The sequence below is a fragment of the Stylophora pistillata genome, chromosome 14, assembly GCF_964205215.1.
Source record: "Stylophora pistillata chromosome 14, jaStyPist1.2, whole genome shotgun sequence".
Taxonomy (NCBI): domain Eukaryota; kingdom Metazoa; phylum Cnidaria; class Anthozoa; order Scleractinia; family Pocilloporidae; genus Stylophora; species Stylophora pistillata.
In genome coordinates, this window is record NC_142532.1 from 3,789,431 (window position 1) to 3,806,002 (window position 16,572).

At 39.2% G+C, this 16,572-nt stretch overlaps 1 protein-coding gene and 1 pseudogene across 2 annotated transcripts in view; one reads left to right on the forward strand and one right to left on the reverse strand.

Moving 5' to 3' along the window:
- Positions 1-16,572, forward strand: part of LOC111330203 (uncharacterized) — a 39,807-nt gene that overhangs the window by 1,355 nt on the left and 21,880 nt on the right. The window contains exons 2-4 of the mRNA XM_088744963.1: positions 3,889-4,268; positions 6,932-7,953; positions 11,433-11,593. Of these exons, the coding sequence (XP_088601089.1) occupies positions 4,204-4,268; positions 6,932-7,953; positions 11,433-11,593 (1,248 nt within the window). The 5' untranslated portion in view covers positions 3,889-4,203. The remainder of the gene's footprint in view (positions 1-3,888; positions 4,269-6,931; positions 7,954-11,432; positions 11,594-16,572) is intronic.
- Positions 453-3,513, reverse strand: LOC148716139 (uncharacterized; annotated as a pseudogene). Its single transcript, XR_015995307.1, has 7 exons — positions 2,809-3,513; positions 2,346-2,478; positions 2,039-2,179; positions 1,567-1,646; positions 1,244-1,422; positions 732-1,030; positions 453-523 (listed from the first exon to the last, which is right to left on the reverse strand). The product of XR_015995307.1 is annotated as an uncharacterized LOC148716139 (transcript).

Here is a 16,572-nt window from a genome sequence, read left to right on the forward strand (position 1 = left end):
AGCTTCCCAATACTCATCTTTTTTTTTTTGGTATACTGGTGTGGTTGCCTTTCAACATCTTGAAGATGTTCAATTCTTTTCAGGCCTAGCATTGCCTCTTTGCATGCATCATGCTTGTTGCATTTGTTGTGGTATATGGAGCGTACAGTATCATTAATTTTTTCAACTCCTTGGCCAGTGAATGATTTAAAAGGGGTCTCGTCTCTGATGAATCGGGGTAGGTGGTAGGCCAATATATGAAAGTATGGGGTGACAGAAGCATTTTCATATCCAATGACCTCTCCACCAAGTGATAGATACAATTTTATCCACTCTGTTGCCTGTTTAGAATTAAGTAACAACAAATTAGTTTCTGTACAAACCTAGGAATTGTACTATCATAATTAAAACCATAACCATGTTAGCAATTACTTGAAAGGAGTTAAAATGAGAAGAAAATTCAACTTACATCCTTAAAGAAGGAATCTATGCGATTTTGACTTGGCTTCCAAGCTGATAATGTTTGGTATACATTGTCAAAACCCTATAAAAATATAAGGATTGCCAAAGTTTTTAGTTTGTAATTTATTACCATACATCATTCTCTCTAATCGAAAGGACAAATGTATGCAATTTATCATGTGTTTGAAGATAAGAGACAAGCTAAGTATCTTCTGTATGATGCCACTGTGTCAGACCAGAGAAAATGTAACTGCTATTAGCTGAAAAAACAAACAAAAAAAACAAAACACCTTCCATATTTTGGTGATTGAATCACAGTGTTCTGGATCAAGGATCTGTGGGAACTTATCAGGAAGGCTTCGGAGCACTTTTTTCTTCTCATTCCCAACCATGCTTGTCCAATCATACAAGTCACTTGGCATTCCATCAGCATTGTGCTTCTCCCATACACTAAAGCTCACCCCACAACTGTTGATCGCCTCTATGGTTTTTTGCATGGTTTTGTGTTTTCTGGCCGATGGTGCCTTGTTAAGGTTGTCTTTCTTGTCTTTCTCAATTGCATTGTCGAGAATGTTCTTCTCCAATCTATCTGTAAACAGACAGAAAAATACCTCTTCGTTTTCAGTTTTTAAAGTATTTTCAAAACATTTAAGCCAAAAGTTCTGTTTCCTTAGAGTGCGGCAAGGACTTAGTCTTTTCCCCAGATTGTTATTCGTGAGCCAGGGGAAATCTGGGGACAAGGTTAAAAAGACTACATCCCAGGGACTTTAACATACACGTTGATTCTATATGGATGAAGTACCTGTAACTCGAAGCAGTAAGTGAAGCTTGTCCACCCTTACGTTCTCAATTGGAATTTTTAGCAGAGCAGATCTAATGCATCCATAGTTGTTTGATTTATTGGCGAGATCTTTGTTTTCAGCCAGCGTTCTCCTATTCCCATCCATCCAGTAATAGTTTTCTGGCTTAGTTGTGTCCCAGCTGTTGAAATAAACATAATTTGTTATTTTAAACTTTTGTTCAGTTTCAATAAGAAGTGAATATTTCATCATTAAGACACATCTATTGTATAAGAAAGGAAAGCAGGTTCTATGATTATGGCTAATTGTAAGTTTTTGTTTTTACCGGGCATCCTTGTGTATTTTGCAGTATATGCAGGCATAGTCAGCACATGCACTGTTCATCCCAAGAACTAGAAGAAGGAACTAAGCAATATAATTCATAACTGATTAACACTTGATAATTTGTAAATTACAGTACTGCATTCACTTGAATATGTGCTGCATTTAGTGCTTATTAAATCTGTAATTGTGGTAAGTGCTTATTCAGGAGCAGTGTTTATTTTAAGAATGCACTTTTAATACTTGAATGAATACAATACTGTGTGCAGCCCAGGCATGAAATCATGTAATTTCCTTGGTTGCATAAGCAATTTAGATTAGTTTTCTTTGCCACTTGAATCTCATCAATTTTAAAAATTTTGTTAAAGGGGTGCAACATATACTGTTAAGTCCATATAACATGTTGGAGTGTTTGGGGTGCTTATTTCAATGTATGGCAAGATTTCCATAATTATATAAATTATGTTTTCCCTTACCTTGTAATCACCAGACAAATAGAAGTCCAAAGGTATCGTGACCATCCACCTCAATTTCTCCTTCATTAACCAGCTCATTAATTTAAGCATTCAGAGTATCATAATCCTCACTTCCAGAAACAATTCCAACTGTGTGATTTCCTGTTAAAATGCATATAGTTTTACATGATTTGTAAAAACATTCCTGCTTACTGAAAGTTCCATGGCAACATTTACCTTGCACAGCTTCATTGCAAATAAGTGACTTAGCTTTATGGATTCTGTGCCTAATAAAGTATCTATCTATCTAATGTATCTATCCATCTACCTTTGCAGGACATTACTTTCTCTCCATCAGATAGCAAGGCAAATGAGATAACAATGAAATTTGTTATCCATGATATTTTAGCACCATTACCAGACATCTTGACTTGTTGTTTTCCAAGGTCACCATTTTCTCTCTAGAAAAGTAGGCAATGTTAGAATTTGCCAAGAGTTACAATTTTGCAGATAATTATGTTTTTGGAGCAAAATGAGAGTTTGTGTGGGAGGGGGGGGGGGAAAGAAAGACTTGTTATGTGACACTATGCAACAGTCATAACTAGTGTTACCAAAGGTAAGTTCCACCAGACTTACTGTTGACAAACCTAAGTCTAAGTACCATGCTTAGGTGTTATAGCAGAGCTGCTGAAGCTATAGCAGGACATACAGAGAGGGGTGGGCATAACAATTGGCTAAGCTCCTTTTTTAGGAACTGCTTTTGCAAGATTATTTATTTAAACTATATATACCTTCTTTTTAATTTGCACTCGAAGCTCTTCTTTGAAGCTCATTTGGGCTCCTGCATTTTTTCCTGGTGTCTTTGATATGTGAAAAATCTTGTTCAAGTCACTTCTGCATTGTTTGATCAAATAGCTTCTTGGGGCATCGTCTACAATCATTGATACTTCATGGTAAGCTGCATCCCCAACACAAAACTTGTCCATGATGTAAAGAAGGGAGCACACATTGTCTTGACCTTCCTGTGAGAGATCATGAAATGACGTTCCGTTGTCTTTTCCGTGGCCAAGTTCAGTGGCTTTCCCATCCTTATCTTTGACTTTGACAGATTCAAGTGTTAAGCCAAATGACTCCAAGAACCACAGGGCCATTGCAGCCCTGGTTTTTACTTCTTTTATCTTTCGGTTCCCTTGGCGTTTACCAACCCCGTGTATAGGTCGGTCATGGTTTCTTAAGTTTCCACTGCAGTTAGTGCATATCATAACGTCCTCAAGGAAATCGAGGTATTGTGATAGCTGTTTGTTCTCTTCAACTGCCTTCTCTGATTCATTCTCTAGGTCCTGCATTCTAACCTCAGCACTCTGAAGTTCTTCTAAGAGTTCCTCGCATCGTTTTTCAAGCCCTTGAATTTCCGCTTCCAGATGCTCTTTCTCTTCCTCGCATTTTGCTGCTCTATTTTTTATCACACTGTTGCCATGCTCAAGCTCATGATGGTACACCTTAATGGACCTTTCCTTCTCAAGAAAATTGGCCCTTGTGGTTCCGCGTAACCCCTTCCCCTGGCCATATACTTTCGTAGCTATGGCTCTTAGGCAATTTTCCACTCCTTCTGCTTCAGGTTTAATGGAAAAAGGTAGTGCTCAGATGGAGAAGGTCAATGAACGATGCGTCCGCAAATACATTCTTCAGGTCGCGCCACTTGAGCAATAACTTGTGGGATATTTTTAATAACAAAAATGAACCAGCTGCCCGTTGTTCGAATATATAGTGTATAGGTGATGGCTCTTTTGAATTTTGAAGTTTTGTTTGCAGTTCTTCTTTCCACGACAGATTGTCAGACATTGTAGTGTTTGCATATACCTTTTTCGCAGATAAATATTTAAAAAGTCCGCGGGAATGGCACTGGCCGCTGGCCGGTGTCCTTTGTTTTGGGTTTCTAGCGGGCTCATGTTCAAAGCCTGAAACAGCTGTAAAACTCCGGCAAAAAAAGCAATGCACATGCCCCTATAAAAAAGGCCGCTGTCCACAATGATTGTTATACCACCAAAACGAGGGATGGATGAGCCTTCCAACGATGGATTTTGAAACAAATTTGGAGCACATTTGGCGGAGATATCGCATTTTGAACTCAGCAATTTTTAGGGATTTTATCGAGGGATCAGAGGGGAAATTTGTCGATCGGGTTTATGAGCAGTTTTCAACCAGAGCAAGTATACATGAAAACTAGTCTACGAGGACTATACGAGTCCAAGTAAGTTAATTTGTCTTATGTGTTTACGATATCCACTTGCACATTTTTGCCATCGTGTCTCCAGCGTCGGCATTCGTAGTTTATTGACTATGATTTCGCTTTATTTCGTTAAATGTCACACAAACCCTTAGAAATTTTGCGGGGGCGAATGGTAGATCATAAACGTTCGCAAGTATACATGAAATTCATTTACTTTATTATGATCTATACATGTTTTTCCTCGTGGTATAATAGCCTACCAAGCTGCAGTTGCACAATTTTACTTTCTGTACGTCTTCAAGAGATATTCGCTTTTCAGTTGCGTGTTCCATACAAACGCTTATAAATGTTTGCATCCTGATCCGGCTGCCAGATGGCTCGAATTTGATTGCGCAATAGCCATTGTCTCGCATTTCTAGCGATGAGGTTCAGCGTTCATCGAGACCAATTTCTTGAATTTTAGTCGCTCTTTTATTAAGGGAAAGTAGTGCATCAGTTCTTCTACAACTTGAGCAATGCCAAGGAGATCTTCACCCTCGAAACCGTCCTTTTTTTTGCAAGATAAGATACGAACAAAGATCAGTGGAGGAGTTAAGTTTGTGTTCATAAATTTACAATAAAATGTGTTGTTAGGCAAATTTCTTTCGCTTACCTATTCTCTCAAAAGTCTCTGGAGAAAATCCATGCGATTGGAGCCAAGAAACAACCTCTTCACTGTAGTTCGTTATTGAGTCTGATGCACGAGGTATTGCTAGGCTCGTTCAACTAATGAGATAAGAAGAAGGAGCTGCTAAGACAAACTAGAAAAAGAAGGACGAATTATGGAGGGAAATCGCTTTTATAACAATTTTAGTCATTGAAAAGTTCACAGTACAAAGTTGAGTATCTACAGAAATTCTGAATGAGATCCAAACCAAAGCGAGTCTAGATGCCCTCATGAAATCAAGGCCAAGTGGCATCAAAAAGCTGAAATGGTCCACACCTGTGGGATTTTCTAAAACTGACAGGGCTGAAAAAATGACAAAATGATATGCATCTTTTTATGTCAAAAGCAAAAGTTGAGCAAAAACTAATGACCTCATTCACTGTGTGTCCAATTATTGCACCTTTTGGTAAATCCTACTTGGCTCCCGGAAGGGCCAAATTGAGAAAAAGTTCCAAAGTAGAATTCATAGGGGCCAATTCAGATTTTGGAGGAGTCGAAATGGTACCTGTCCCACCCGTCTTGGCTCAAGTAGTCCAAAACAAACCTTAATGGACCACATTGGGCCCCTGAGAAATTGGAGCCAATTTGGCTTTTGGTTTCAATTTGGCTATTTTCATTTTGCAGGCTGGGAATTGACCCTTGACAGGCAAACGCATATTTAAGAGACAGAGCCTTGTAATGCATGAACTTTCTCCACCATGGTACCTGTCCCACCCGTTTTGGCTAAAATAGTCCAAAACGAACCTTAATGGGCTAAACTGGCCCTCGAGAAATTGGGGCCAATTCAGCTTTTGGGGTCAATTTGGCTCTTTTGCATTTTACAGGCTGGGAATTGACCCTTGACAGGCAAATGCATATTAAAGTGACAGAGACCCTGTAATACACGAACTTTTTCCACCATGCGTCAAAACGGGATTTGTAAAAGAAGCCCCTGCCTCCTAAGAACGAATTTGTCCTGCTCCACGTCTAGTTAAAACGTACAGAATTTCAAAATACCCTTCAAGAATAGAGGAAACCTAGATAAGGGTTTTGAGAAATGTATCTCTCGAGTTATTTCTGCACTGAGGAGAGAAGTATACTTTAAACAAAGAAAATAGCTCGCGCATGGAAGAAAATATTGCCTTTTGTAAGACAATCTCATTCGGCTTTGCCAAACTTCAAGAACATACAGAGGAGGAAATGACACTTCACAACTGACCCTCATTATCACATCGCAAAGGAAAGTCATTAAGAATTGTCCTAATAGGTGAGGGTGGAAGATTGAAAAGCGCTAGCGAATGGTAGGAGACCTTTCCGCTCAATGAAAGGGTCTCAAACACTATCACTTAAAATGCATAAAACATTTCTACCGTTGGAGCGCATTTGAGTGCGTTTGATCAGAGCTGTTAAAGATGGATTAGAGTGGCGATATAAATCTTTGAAAGGCTTCAAACAACGGCGTACAACGAATTTGACCTTCTCGAAGAACAGGTCTCAAATTACATGCTAAATAACTGTTTGCGTTTGTCCCTGAGAGCCGGATAGAACACGCAACAAATACGTACAAAAAATACTTCTGTGCATTCAGAATATATCAAATTATATTCACCTGTAGTGAATATAATTATAGTGAATATAATTATGTTCACCAGTAGTGAACATAATTATGTTGATATATTCAGAATATATCAAATTATATTCACCTGTAGTGAACGGAAAAAGAAACGGCCTAACTTTTAAGGAATGTTCAGTCAAAATCTGCCGATTTCTCCTGCTTTTAACGCCATATTGAAAATAACGTTATCACACTGCAATGTAATCAGAGTGCGCACACCATCTGACGTCAAGCTAAATATTTACCTGACTAGCCTATCCACTCAGTTTGTAAGTGCATGTATTTTGTATAAATTTTTCATTCATGTAGGCGACTCTGAAAATGCAGTCAAGGCTATGATATTGTGATGACATTAATCTTAAACTTCATTGTTGCATTTGGCAGTGTTAGCGATAGAGGAAAGGAAAAACTTGATTATAATCACTGCAATCTTTTGCCGTTTCCATTGAAAATGGCTGCCTCTCTGGACCCAGACAGGGTGCTTTGCTGTTCGAAAGAGAAAGATAACTTTCTAAGGATAGCTCGGCTATTGATAAGTGGAGGTACTGTGCTATTGAGGGAGGTGTTTGACGATGAATGTCCTCCAAGTAATCTTCCCAAAATACTTCAGAATCAATCCACAGAGAAGCGACTTAGGGCTGCAAAACTCACCAAACCACAGTGGGACTGCCTGTACCCTTCCCCAGGGATGTACGGAAAGTCAACAGATTTTGATATAACTCTCCTTTTCCGGTTGCTGAGAAACATATGCAGCTTCACCCCTCCTGTCACAGGCTGGGATGCGCTACCGGCAAGTAAAGACTACACCTTTGAAGCCGATTTGGCGAGAATTAAGTACTTTCGCAATTCGATATACGGTCATGTGAACGAAAACATGGAAATAGCAGATGATTGCTTTGTAGTTCTTTGGAGAGAAATCAGCGGGGCTCTGGTAAGAATTGCGGGTCAGATTAGCTCTACAAAGTCAAAAGAATGGCAGAATGCAATAGAAAGATTCTTGCAAGATCCCATCACTGAGGCAGACAAGAGATATGAGCAGGAATTGTGGCAACTCTACCAGAATGACACAGAAATAAAGGAATTTATGAACAATTTAGATTGTTCAGTGAAGCATGTGGAGAAAGCAATTTACGTGGAAACCCGAGACATTAAAGATCGTCTTGGAGGAGAAGTCAAAGCCACAACACAAGAAGTACAGGGCTTGAGAAAAGAGGTTCGAGAGGAAGCCCGAGACATTAAAGATCATCTTGGAGGAGAAGTCAAAGCCACAACCCAAGAAGTGCAGGACTTGAGAAAAGAGGTTCGAGAGGAAGCCCGAGACATTAAAGTTCATCTTGGAAGAGAAGTCAAGGCCATAGCCCAAGAAGTTTATGGTTTGAGGCAAGACATCTGCTCTTCAGTTGGAGGTCAGCTTGTTGATCTTTTTTTCTAACTATATACTCTGCTTCCAGGATATTTTCCTTTTTCTCCTACATAAACGCTTATTAATCGCCCCAAATATTTTTAGTCTCTTTCTTTTTTTCTTTTCTTTCCTTTTCCCTCAGCTTTTTATTTTTGTTTTTGTTTTTTTCGTTTTGTTTTTCATTTTCATTTCAATTTAAATTTTTACGAAGGATATGTTGGATACGTTCTGAGTAAATGCACACATGCGAAAGTTTGCCTGCGTAGTTCCAACATCCAAATCGATAACAATGTGGAAATGCAGAGGCAAGGCCCTAAAAAAAAATTACCTAAAATGGGACAAAATTGAAACTGAAGACACTTGATCAGATTCGCAAAACGATGACGTGTTGGAACTGAACCAAGAGGAGTCATCGGATATGTATTTCTAAAGGCTGTTGCCCCAGGCTTTGTTTACAAAATCTAAGATTAGGGACAAAAGGCTGTCACGGTAGAAAACACTCAATTGTTGGACTAGTTGTTCAGAGAAATGAAAAACATGATTTATGACAAATTTTATGTAATATTTGAAGAGACTGAACGGATCTGCTCTTTTATGTATTTGATTAATTAAGTGCTTGAAGTCATGTTATTTTAAGTGAAAGGCAGTTCTCTTGTGATCAAATCTGTAAGCATATACCTAACCACAGGCTTACTGTGTGATTTTGGGGTCCAAAGGTCATTAACAGGAATACCTGGTAAAAAATTAAGAACAATAATAATAATATTTTAAAAAAAGCAGAATACAAAGGATAATGAAAGCGAGAAATATAACATGTTAAGTCTCCTTACCTTTATTCCTTAGTCGCCTTGTCATTTCCAGTCGTTTTGACGTTATTTTGTTGACTTTCTTTGTACTGCGTGTTGTGCCACTATACAAAAATAGAGGTCAGTAACATGACCTGAGAGGTGCTCCATTACCACCCCTTCCGACATAATTGCTTTGTAGTGATGCGTAATGCATATTTCTGTTATCTTTACAGCAAATACTTTCACTTACAATTCAATCTTACAGGCACGAAATCATGGTTCAGCGCATGCGCGGCGTGACAGCCTTTGGTCGCTAAATTAATATGTGATGTCGCTTGAGCAGTTGACCTGGACTCGCTGTAAGATTTGGACATCCTTCCATCTGACAGTGGTTGTTGAGTTGTTTGATCATCGAACTATATTTTAGCGTATTTTTTAAGTGCTAATTTTCAAGATTTCGTAGAAATTTTGAGAATAAAGGTAAAGACAGACTTGTACGGACACCCTATCTGGCTTATGTGGTCGCGTTGCATTATCAAATTTCTGACAGCCAAAGTCAGCATGCTATCAAAGGCTCTCAAATTCATTCCCACATCAGTGACAAATGGCTGTAAAATCAGGCCAACTCTTGCAAAATGTCTGTGCAAGATGAATGCGCCTCCAATACACCTTTCACGGACAAAACAAAGAACCACATTTGTTTCATATTTAACTGGAAGCCACCAGTTAAGCATTCTATTGCCCCTGAGAACTACTTGGAAAATGTCATAAGTAAACACAACTTTCAGAGATTACTGTATCCAAGGCCATAAAACAATTTGTAACGCAATGAGGTCATGGCTTCAAAAGAGTTGAAAAACATCTCTGCTTTAAACCCTCTAAAAAGCAACACAACAACAGCCATCAGGAATAAGACAGAAAAAAAAAAGAAGAGGCCACAGTGCGACTCGACAACAGAGTTCACTACAAACCTCTCAAAGCACCGATCGTAAAAAATATGTAGGAAAGGGTTAATGAGATCACTAACCAAAGGCGTCAGAGTAAAGACATTAGGGAGTTTAATAAAACTACGACGGCAAAGGCAAGGCGAACGTCACAAAACAAAAGGTTTAATGAGCAGAACAATGGCTGTGCACATGCGTTATAAATCTTTATAGATTTCTTTGTGCTCTCTGCAAAACAGCAACGTGAAAGGACCAAACTTTGCATTTTCTGGAGAACATGAACGTCGACGGCTGATTTTAAAATTTTTTTCTTATTTAAGGCTGTGTTCCAATCTCAGTTTCATTTTGACCATGAGAAACAAACTTTAGAGTATCGCAAGACTCCGTGGTTAAAATATAAGTTTATTTTTTAAGCGGCGTTGTCCACGGCCGGCATCGCTTTCATCCTTTCTTAAACCCCCTATTGATGACATGACTAAGAAATGGCTTTCACAAACTCCCAATCCGCCTAGATACACAATCAGCCCTTGCTGAAAACAATATCTATGTAACATCCGACCATCTCTTAAAAAAGGGGAAATCCCTTACGACACACTTGTGAGAGCAAAAAAACAATTGGAAGGTGATAATGCAACGCGACCACAAAAGCCACCAAGGGAATCCGTGCCAGTCTATCTTTACCTTTATTCTCTGACTGGCTAATAAACAATGAAGCTGCCTCATCTCTCACTCATGCGCATAACCGAGAATCCTTCCTTTAATACATTAGGTATTTACATTAATGACCTTTAGACCCCAAAATCACACACAGCACGCTTGGGCTGCCTGTGGCGTAGCCAACATAAAACATAAATATACAATGAATATATGAAGTTCATATATTTTGAACTGCGGTATTAGATACGTATGATGCACGATCCTCGCAGTAGGGAGCGCTATTTATGCAATAGCGAAAATCAGACCTGAAAAAAATCAGGCCTATACGTATCTAATACCGCAGTTCAAAATATATGAACTTCATATATTCACTGTATCTGATTTATCATCACGGGTTTATTACGAATCAACTTAACGGCCTGCTCCCAGTTGGCTTGTTAGCTCAATTGGTAGAGCGCTGCACTAGTATCGCAGAGGTCAGTGGTTCGAATCCCGTACAGGCCTGATTTTTTCAGGTCTGATTTTCGCTATTGCATAAATAGCGCTCTCTACTGCGAGGATCGTGCATCATACGTATCTAATACCGCAGTTCAAAATATATGAACTTCATATATTCATTGTATCTGATTTATCATCACGGGTTTATTACGAAGCAACTTAACGGCCTGCTCCCAGTTGGCTTGTTAGCTCAATTGGTAGAGCGCTGCACTAGTATCGCAGAGGTCAGTGGTTCGAATCCCGTACAGGCCTGATTTTTTTCAGGTCTGATTTTCGCTATTGTATAAATAGCGCTCTCTACTGCGAGGATCGTGCATCATACGTATAAAACATAAAGGAAGCTATCTGAATGGCCCATTTCCGAATTACCATTGGCCTCATTTTCAAAACGAGGCCTGGTGCTCAACCATTCTTGTGAAAATGAGTTTAATTTGCATGTGAATGAAAACTTATTATCATATGAAAGGATGAGCACCAGGACTCGTTTTGAAAATGAGGCCAAGGGTGATTCGGAAATGGGCTATTCACAGTTTATCCGTTAGATGAATAAATCACATACTTCAGCTCGAGTTAATAAGTTGCTGTGAATTGCATAGCCGACTACAAAGAAAGAGTGGCAGAGTATTCTGTAGATAAGCCGAACACTACCCAGTGGAAACTTGTGCGCGAAGGAAAGTGGAAGGAATTCTGGAGCCATTTGAAACAAAGCACCAGTAAATACTTTGGATGGATGAAAACGAGATTTGGAGAAAATGAGGTGAGAGCACAGTATGAAAGATACATCACTTAAAATTGCTATTTCAGGGGTGTAACATCCTTAAATGAAACATGAGAAGGCAAATTTCTGTAAAACACCATACTTGAAAGGAAGAAAGAACCCACACTATTGGGTGTAACTTTCAGTAAACATCTGTGTAATTGGAACACACTGTTCAAACATATGAGTAGTAAGGATAGCTCAAGATTATATATCTTAAACACGAAGGCGCGCTATAAAAGGAGAGGTCCCTTAGGTGCCTGGTAGACGAACAAAAGGAGCTAATGAGATGTTTACTTCCACCAGTATGGTGGCAATGATGTAACGTGCGAACCACCTACTTCGATTTCAAATTTACCGCCACAAATAAAGACAGTTTCCATTAGAGAAAGGAAATACAAATCTCAAAAATTCTTGTATTGTGATGAAAACATAAAACAATTTTGAGGAATGCGCCCGCTCTTCACTGCTTTGGATTAGCTATAGCTCAAGCTGACTTCACTCTTAAGAGTTCTACATCACACGACGGTTGATTGACAACTGATCCAGAGGTACCTAAGGCACCTCTCCTTTTATAGCGCGCCTTCATGTTTAAGAGTTTGTAAATATAATGGATATTCCCTGCAAGAACTGTTATTTGATAGCCTTATCATGTCCATTTTTGTGTGAGATTTCCCCACACTTTGTCAGGGCCTGCGGTATTTATTGCGTTCGACGAAAGAGAATGCACACTAATCGTGTCTTTTTTATGGAAATCACTCTCGAGGGTTTTATGGACCAGTCCCGAGGGGATTGATTGTGATCCATCGGCGATTTCAGGCATTGGGCGCCATTTTGGACTGGTGGACAGGCCGGACGATCCCACTGGCTAGAGGTACGTCCGTGGAGTACTAGTGACAAGTTTCCGAGTCAGGCAATTATTTGTCGGCCATTACAACATGGTAGACTATTATTCCAGTAACACGTGATTGAACCAGATTCGAACATTATCACATACTTACCATGTCAATAATACATTGTGGAGGTTAAATCAAGGAAATTTCGCTAAAAACTTTGTATGGCTGTTCCCTTCATTCTCGTCGTTCTCAAGTTTCTTGTTCGATCCAGCAGAGTTTTAGCTTAACACTGTAACCGCAAGGACCTATGCTTGCAACGGCAAACAAAACTTACGAATAGTATCGCAACTGTAAAGCCCTTTTCATCGTGCTACTGGCTAGAAAGATCCCCAAAATGAAATTTCTATTGTCTTGTACCTCAAGCCGGTAGGATCTCAGGAGGCTTAGAAAGTGCTACCGGCTAGAGGTACAGCCTGAATATTTAGTCAACTTTGCTCAAATTTTTACCACGGTTTGCTTTGCATTTTGTTATTGGAAAAGTCCGCCATATTGTAATAGCCAAAAAATAATTGCCTGACTCGGAAACTTGTCACTAGTGCTCCACGGACTTACCTCTAGCCAGTACGATTTAGGCACAACCCTGGCGGACTGGCTGGTTATATGGCACAAATAGCCTTGATATCATGTGCAAATGTTTTCTTGGCGGCCTTGAGCTCAATACACCAATTGCAAATATGGTGGCGAAAATGCGAGTACTTAAAGTGAAGTGAACATATTTCTGTTCACTCAGTGATTTGAAAGTCACTGCACGTGATGTAATAACCTGTCTTATTACGTTGCTTGCAGCGCCCATGGGTAAGATGAAGCAAATCCTGTGTTCTGATTGGCTACATCTTGCCCGCATTGATCCCGCGCATGAAAAAGATAGAATTAGAATTACGTTCGCAATTCTTGGACAATTTCAGCGATGGAAACGCAAAAAGTGGCAGGAGATAGTCAAAACAAAGAAATAGAAACGACTCTTGTGTGTTTGTTGTGGTACAAACAAAGTTGGCTTGCTTTCCAGGCTCTCGAAGTAAACAAGTCATTCCTAATTCTTATTAAAGCGAAATCTTTTTGGGTTATAATAAATCCGTTATTAACCAAGCCTGTTCGGTCAAGATGGCTGGATATTGGCCGAGTTCTTTTCTCGCATTTAAATGGACCTTGACTTTGTCTCGGTCCTTAAAAATGCAAAAAAAGAACTCGGCCACTTTTTAGCCATGTTGACCGCACATGCTTGGTTGATAACGCATATTTACAACACATCGGTACACAACAATTATCGGGCAGACTTCACTGGGATTACGACGAAAAAGAAAGTGGTAAATCGGTGTTCAATATAAAAACACTGAAAAGAAAACTGCATAAGCCACAGTTTACAGAAGTTTAAAGGTTTATCAGACAAAGTGACATTCATTACAATTTACGTATTTCCTTCGCTTAGGCCTACACATGGAACAGGAAAGCTAACATTTACAACATAACTATGTCTTAAATCGTCGCTATACCCGTATTTCTTTTACGCCTTGATATATTTACAAGCATATCCTAGGAAATACAGAAAATAGAGAACCTACTAGCAATTGTAAGCGACTCTAGTCGTGGAACTCCTAATGCAGTGGAACCTCTATTTAACGAAGTGCCAAGGGAATGGGGAAATTGGTTCGCTCTATCGAGGTAACATCAACTAAGTTGAAATTGTAAATTGGCCACCGTAACGAGTTAAAAAGCGGACGCTTCGAGTGTTAGCCCTTCGTCAGAGCGAAGGACGAAGGGCTAACGCTCGAAACGTCACCTTTTGAACTCGTTACGGTGGCCAATTTACAATTTCAACTTAGTTGATATTACCTTGTTACCCCCACCGACGCAGCACCACAGTTTCTTTCGAAACTTTCAGCCGTGATATCGAGGGTTCGTTATATCGAGGTTCTGTAGGAGACATTTTACTGTAACCGACTGAAGCCGGGCTGAAGTATCGTTCGTAATACCGAGGACTTCGTTATATAGAGGTTCGTCCACGGTATAAAACTTCCCGATTGGCGATGGCGCCCGTGTTCGAACATTTGCATTACAAAAGGCTTCGCAAAGAAAACGGAATGAGTCTACTGACCATGAAATGCCCCTAAGTATTTTAAAGAAGATTGATGAGCAATTCTTTCCGTACCTGTATGTGTGCTTTGGGAATATCTTCGGAAAAAACCCTTCAACAAATTGTAAACGGCTCGCACTCGCACAGAGAAACGATCAACGGGTTTTGCCCTTAGCCACGGTCTCTACCGAAAAGCCTCGCTTTCGTGCACACACCGCCATATTTACGTGCAGTTACTACTTCACGAGCGACGAGCGGGGCAAGAAAAATGGTCCGAGATATGAGTGGTCAGCGGTGAAATAGCTTTAATCAAGTAGAGACAAATCATTTGTAGTTGTTGTATTAAACAGTCGTGGTATCAATCCCGAAATGCTAACAATAAACTTTGCTAAATAACAAGTTAAGCAATTTTTCAAAAGCGTCGACTATAGAAATATCTTTCACTGCTCTAATAAGCAACGAAGGCATTGGGAAAGGCATCAAAAAATAATATTTTAGTTTGGTAACTTGCCACGCGACGAAAGGAAAGTAACGTGACTTCAGTTGTCCAAAGCGTTAATCACAGCTGGCGTGCTTTTCACTTGATTTTTGCAATCTCTACTTTTTTTTTCCGGGAATTGAAAGCTAGAGAACTCTACAAAAATTGAGTTCCCGATCTAAATGATTTTTTAATCGCTCCGGAAAAGTCCACAACCTGTAAGAATGAATCTCCCCATTCGGATTGGCTCGGGTGCGATAGCTGTGGCCAGTTTTTCCGCGCAAGTTTGCTGAAAGTGCCTTTCGCAGAGACGCTTACACAATGTTGAGACCTTAATCTACTAGGATAACGAAGACAGTTCTTGGTAATCAATCAAACTTTATATTCGGGAGTGTCACTGGTCCAAAATCGTAACGTGATGGAGCCAACAATATGAAAGAACATCCCAAAATTCAAAATGTTTTATTTTTGTTCGATTCGAACGTTTAGTTTTCATCTCAAGTGCATCTGTTAAAGTGAATAGAAAGAAAAATTTTGAACGGAAAACATAATTATTTTGACATACGGTACCGGTTGTTTTGAGAAGGTCTCCTAAAACGAGCGGTCTTTTTTTATCAGAAACATTTGAGGGATGGTAAACACATTAGCCTTAATTTGGCTGTTTCTCGAAGCTCTGAGTTTTCCGCCTTGCATATTTTCACATGGAATGGAGGCGATTTTTTATACATAAGATGAGGTAAGAGAACTTCAGCTAATAGAACTTTTGTTATGAAAGTTTTTCATCTTAGCCTGAGGACGTACTTCATAGGCATAATACACGTAACAAAGGCAATTTTAGATTACCACGTGTCAAAAGAAATTGGGGGAAGCAAAGATCACAATATCATGCCGTTTCCGATTTTAACTCCCTCAGTCAGACGATCAAAGACTCAAAGAATGTCACTAGTTTTAGACGTGATGTTTTTAAGTTTTTAATATAGCTACTTACGTTTAATTTTTATTTATACTTATTTTTAATATATTTTTAATTTTTAATTTTTTATGCATTTTTTGTATCCTTTAAATCCCTTTGCAATTTTATTGCTTTTTTGTTTCTACTATATATATCTAGTTTCGAGGTCCTTTTTGAAAACCATATCTGTTATGAAAAAGTTTCCTCAATAAAGATGATTATTGTGAGGATACAAATTTATAAAAGACTCAAAGATCATTCAGGTCGAGAATTCAATTTTTGTAGGGTTCCCTAGCTTTCATTTCCCGGAAAAAAAATCAGCGATTGCAAAAATCAAGTGAAAAGCACGCCAGCTGTGATTAACGCCTTGGACAACCGAAGTCACGATACTTTCTTTCGTCCCGTGGGAAGTTACCAAACAAAAATATCATTTTCTGATGCCTTTCCCGATGTCTTCGTTGCTTATTAGAGCAGTGAAAGATATTTGTATAGTCGACGCTTTTGAAAAATTGCTCAACTTGTTATTACTCGGGCTTTCCGAAGGAAACGCCCGCTGTATAAGTTCGGCTTCGTTCTTTTTTT